The sequence below is a fragment of the Sitophilus oryzae genome, unplaced genomic scaffold, assembly GCF_002938485.1.
Source record: "Sitophilus oryzae breed Bouriz unplaced genomic scaffold, Soryzae_2.0 scaffold_1582_pilon_pilon, whole genome shotgun sequence".
NCBI lineage: Eukaryota > Metazoa > Arthropoda > Insecta > Coleoptera > Curculionidae > Sitophilus > Sitophilus oryzae.
Window position 1 is genome coordinate 1,540,592 of NW_022146261.1, and position 5,733 is coordinate 1,546,324.

Genomic DNA, 5,733 nt, shown 5'->3' on the forward strand with positions numbered 1-5,733 from the left:
TCTTTAAAATCAAAGAAGCAATTGCCATACATTACTAACATCTACAGATGCATAAGCAATACATTTATTTTTATTAGATTGAATTAAAAAAGCCTCTTTTATTTTTTTTATTTTGTAGATTTTTATGTTCTTTAAAATCAAAGAAGCGATTGCCATACATTACTAACATCTACAGATGCATGAGCAATACATTTATTTTTATTAGATTGAATTAAAAAAGCCTCTTTTTTTTATTTTGTAGATTTTTCTTGCAGTGCAGTGGCGAAAAACCCATAAGGATTTTTTTGGATAAAATTAGCAGTTTGCAAACATTTAGATATATCATAATTATTTGCTAGGGGATTTTTAAAAGCGCATAAAATGTTTTTTATCAATAATTAAAATCGAACGGCAACAATGCAAAAAAGAAAATTAAAATAATATAGGGTTTGGTTTGGTTATTACCTATCTAATACTCTACAGGATTCCTATAAAATCAAAAGTTCTTTGGCTTCTTGGTCCAACTCCATATGTTTACTTTGTTTAAATTTGTGACGTAAAGTTGCCAAATACGGATCAGACGAAATAAGAAGGGAGTGCAAAACACCTTCATTCGTTGCAGTTCTTGAGCATTTTCTACTACTGTCCTTTCGAAATATCTTGAAGTATTTATTTTTTGCTTCCGCAGCTTCTTCGCTAAGCTGGCCGATTGGTAAAGTCGCTGATTGAATGATGGCAGTACCATGAATCAAAACTCTGTGTAAAGATGAAGGCATATAATACCAACTGTATTGACAAACATAAAGTTGAGCAGTTTCGTAGCAAAAATGTTTAAATTTTTCTTCGTCAATAGGATGTTCGCTCACCAAAACTTGCAAAGTAACAGACATTTTTTGAATAATGTCCTTACTAACTCCAGTTATGTCTGAAACAAGGTCAAAATCTCGAAAAAATCTTCTAGCAGTATTGCCATCGTTTGAACTGCCTACTCCTTGCCGCGGTACATCATCACCAAGCTTTTCTTTTAGTTCATTTTGGATTCTCTTTTTGGTATTTTTCAGAAGATCCTTCTCTTCTTTGGTACGAGCACTCGATCTTCTAAATGGTAATCTATTATGTGTAAAATACACTCCATAAAGCGAATTTGATTGTGCAAATTGGATAGGCCATATTGGTAAGCACTTTCGTCCACTGCTCTTTCCATAACTTTACTAAGGCTGTTCATATCCGACGGTTTAACTTTACAAATTGTACAACATGTTGCAGAAAATGTTTCTGTTATGACCTGGGCGACTTTACCGTCTATCATAGTGAAAGACAAATTATGACAAATATGAAGCTGTTTATCAGTAAATAAAATTACGGTATTATTTAAATTTCCAATTTAATTTTTGTACTTCCGGGTAATTAGTTTAGTATTTTCTGGTGATTCTTTGCAAAATTCAAAGAAAATAGGCCTGGCAATAATTTGGAGAGGTATTTTTCGCTTCGTCCTACGTGGGAGACAAAAGCGCGCGATTCGGGCGGTGCGAGCGACGCATATTTATCAAATAACGTTTTCTTACGAAACTGTCCTAGGTAGGAGAGTCGCGCGACTGAAGCGGCATCGTAGGCAATTTAAATATGTCGAGCTAGTCGCGCTCATCGTCCTCTGTTGTCGCACGCGTCGCTCGCTCGCTTTTGTCTCCCACGTAGGACAAAGCTTTAGGCTGCGGGCACGCTTGCGAGCGATTTATCTCGAGCGATATATCGTGGACGACAATATAGCGAGCGACGGGCGAGAACCTGTCCACAGAAAAGCGATTTACAAATTAGTTTTCGTCATGCCTCTCACACGAGCGCGTCGAATTGCCCTTTTTTTGGAAGATGATGTATTTTTAGACCCATTTTTAAAGAAAAAAAGGAAATATGGTGTACATCCCATCAATAGATACAGAAAAGCATACGGGGAATATCATCATTTGTATAAACATTTGCGAAAATACCCAGAGAGGGTTTTCCAGTACCTTGGAATGAGTATACACACATTTTATTTACTACTGGATAAAATTAAAACGAGTATTGTGAAAAAAACTACCAACTTTGGAAAACCAATTTCTATTGAAGAACGATTAGTGGTTACAATAAGGTAAGTAAAAAAGAAACTAGTTAAAGTTTACACTTTTGTTAAACTCGTCTTCTTCCATGTCCCTGGGGAAGTAGTTATTTTCATATGCTAGTAGAGGTAACGCTTGTGGTGTGAGTTGGGTTTGGCTGATGGGTGAAAGTTCATGATATGTTGGTGTTTCATCCAATAATGGGGATTGGCTTTGTAACAACTTCTGTTTTTGTTGCTCCGGTGGCTGCCGTTGAATCATGTTTTCTTTAAATTTATCGAATACTAATTGTTGTTTTTATAGTACTTCTGAGCTCTAATTTGTCAACAAGCGATAGACGTTCCATATATGGCAGTAAACTTCTGAAAAAATGTAAATCTGCACTTTCTGGTTCATCGCCTCTCTTAACTTCTTTTTCCAACAAAGTAACTTTTTTTTTCTGTAACTCCAAGTATTGATGGTTGAGATTTTGGGCGTTTCGTTTTTGAGGGATGCGACGTTGTAAAAACTCTACATGGGCACAACAATAAGACGAAGTTTTTTGCCCGAACTTTGTAACACCCTGTAGGGTGTAGCAGCTGTAGTAGCTATTGCTAAATCAAATCACATTGTAGCCTCATCTTTTGTGAGCATTTTATTTTTTTAATCACGACATTATCTCTGTTTGTATTGGAGATACGCTGCTGTTAAACGAACGACTCGGAAAAATGCTTCACAGTCAGAAAGTTTTATCTGTAAATAATCAAGGCGACATAGACGAAAAGGGATTTATGAATATTTGCAATCAACGATTGTCAAATTAAAAAATGCCATTATCTGTGACGGATGTTGCTCGTATTATGACTTTAATTGAGGATGATCGAAGTCAACGTTATGTGTCCGATGCCCTGGGTATACCTCGAAGAACAGTCCAGGATGCCTGGAATCGGTATATGGAAACGGGAAATTTCACCAAACGAGTGGGTTCCGGAAGAAAAATGCAATTGACGACCGCTTTATTGTCCTGAATACTTTACGAAATCGTAGAATTACAGCGTTCCTGTACTGCCGTGCCCAAAGATATTATTAATAATAAAATATTAATTTCTTTTACAAACCTGTACGATCTTTTGCTGGGCGCTGCGGAGTTCCTTCGATCATAGAATTTGAGGACCTTCTCCTGGAATACATAAATTTTCGTTAAATAATTCATACAAATTTGCTGTCAAAAACCATTTGAGTATCTTGGTGTAAATTACCTTCTTGTGTTGGTTGCTCCATCTGCTGGTCCTCCATCTGTTGGTCTGATATTTATTATTTTAAACGCCCTGTTCAGAATGTTTCCTAAAAAATGATATATTTCTTCTTAATAGGCATGGTTTATGTTTCATATTTTCTATGACATGGTTTCAATGGAATATGGCCTGCTACCTTAGCTCTGCTATGAACTTTGGTACGGTTGATATCGAGGATCCGCAGAGGCCAGCTCTCCGGCCTCTGCGGAGCCGTTTCAGATGTTGGCCTGAGACACACAATATTATATTAATATATTCCTACCCTACATCTAAACTAAACCAAAATGCAGATTACTAATCTGAAAACCGATTATTATTTTTATGCGAGCAAGTAATTAAACGGTTGTCCTCTATTCTCTATACCTATAAAAGCCTATACTAAGGGCTGGCAAAGGTTAGTCTTGGGTCGATATTTCCGTATGTAAGAAGAGTACAATGCGTTTATAATGTACTGAACAAAGAGAGGACAGTAAAAAACGTATGAAATAAACCGAGAAACTGTGCATCACAGAATAACTAACTGAAAGAAATGAAAAGTCCTATGTTAAAGCTTGGAAACACGCGCCCGTCGCGATCCAAGCGGCCTACTGGCAGAACTAAAGGTTCGCGCCATATTTTTAAATGGACCTTTACTGCCAGTTCATAAGTTTTTTACTTATATTTGGAAATTTCAATCTGATCTAACAGAAGCACTGCTTGAAGGGTGCGATGTTGACAACTGGGATTGCGAGCGTGATGTTGATGCTTCAGACTGCCGCCTACGTGATGCTGATTCTGCGTGTTTTGATGGCGTTGCCACTAATAGGGACGTATTTATATTTAGTGTGACATCTGCATCATTTTCGTCATTACTTGTACTATGTTCTATTTCATCATCGGTATTTTCACTATCATATTGGGTTTCATTGACATTCGAACGTCCGACATCACTTAAATTACCCTGAGTTGGAGCAGGCGTAGTATAGTCCCTTAAAAATTGCATGCTTTAAAGTACTGCCATTTACTTTTAGTTGGTAATGCTTTTGATCCGGATTTTAAAACAGGAATCTTTTGGTTTTCGCGCCGGAACTGATCCTTAAGGTTCTTCCACTTTGATTTCGCCACATTACCTAAAACAATAACCTATTCTAGTGCATATTCTGAATGGTGTATGTATGAAATTTGATTGTGTTACTTTTTTTTGTCGGTCAGCATAGAATACGTATTAAAACTTGTGCGGATTCTATAGACGGGGGAGGGGGCAATAAACCTGATGGCCTGTATTACCTTGAAAAATTAATTCCATTGTTTTTGTTTTAGATATTTAGCTACTGGATGTTCATTCAGAAGTCTAGCATTTTCATTCCGAATGGGCAAGTCTACGATAAGTATGATAGTTTTTGAAACAGCCGGAATAATTTGGAGTAAATTGGTTCAAGAATATATGCCCGTGCCTACTGAGGAACATTTACAAAAAGTAATATCAGACTATTATAATCGATGGAAATTTCCCAACTGTTTTGGCTCAATTGACGGCAAACACTGTCAAATAAAATGTCCGCCAAACTCAGGATCGAGTTATTTTAATTATTTAAAATACTTTTCGATAGTACTACAAGGCGTGGCTGATGCTGATAAAAAATTCCTGCCAATAGAAGTAGGAGGCAGGGGTAAGCAAAGTGATGGTGGAACATTTATCGCGTCAATTTTATTCAACCTATTGGAAGCCAACAATTTTGCGTCCCTCCAGATCAAGAACTGCCAGGATCAAACATAAAAATGCCTAATGTTTTAATTGGTGATGAAGCTTACCCATTGAAAAAATACTTAATGCGGCCGTATCCACGCAGAGTACTCACACCAAGAAAAGAATATTTCAATACACGCCTCTCTACAGCCCGAAAATGTATCGAGTGTGTATTCGGAATTCTCTATTCAAAATGGCGCTTCTTATCAAAAGATATAGAGACATATCCCGATAAAGCTTGCGTATTAATAAAATGTGCATGCATACTTTATAATTTTATACGAATTCACGACGGTGAAACCGATCTTGATTATTGTACTGTTATGGAGAACTTAACTATACAAACATACGAAAATGCGGTTCCGTTAAATCAAGAAGGAGGAAGAAATAACAATCGATCATCCAGAGAAGCTACACAAATAAGAGAGATTTTTGGGACATGTTTATATGAACATCAGTGATCACCTGTATTTTATTGTTGTTCTTTTTTGACAAATAAAAGTGATAAACTGTTGCTATACGTTTTCATAAGTATTGAATTTCAATTAATTTTCAATAAATTTTAAAAACGAAGTCAATATCCATCAAAACGTAGCATAACATCACCTCAAAATCATTTCTTGTAAACCTTACCTTCTACACCGCAAGCAAGCCCGAC

General features: G+C 36.5%; 1 protein-coding gene across 1 annotated transcript; it reads left to right on the plus strand.

Annotated features, from left to right (window-relative positions):
- Nucleotides 1-1,705: 1,705 nt before the first annotated feature.
- On the plus strand, nt 1,706-5,105 carry LOC115879580. Its single transcript, XM_030896475.1, has 2 exons — nt 1,706-2,107; nt 4,649-5,105. Exons 1-2 carry the CDS (start codon nt 1,803-1,805, stop codon nt 5,103-5,105), a joined length of 762 nt encoding a protein of 253 aa, XP_030752335.1. The 5' UTR covers nt 1,706-1,802.
- The last annotated feature ends 628 nt before the right edge of the window (nt 5,106-5,733 follow it).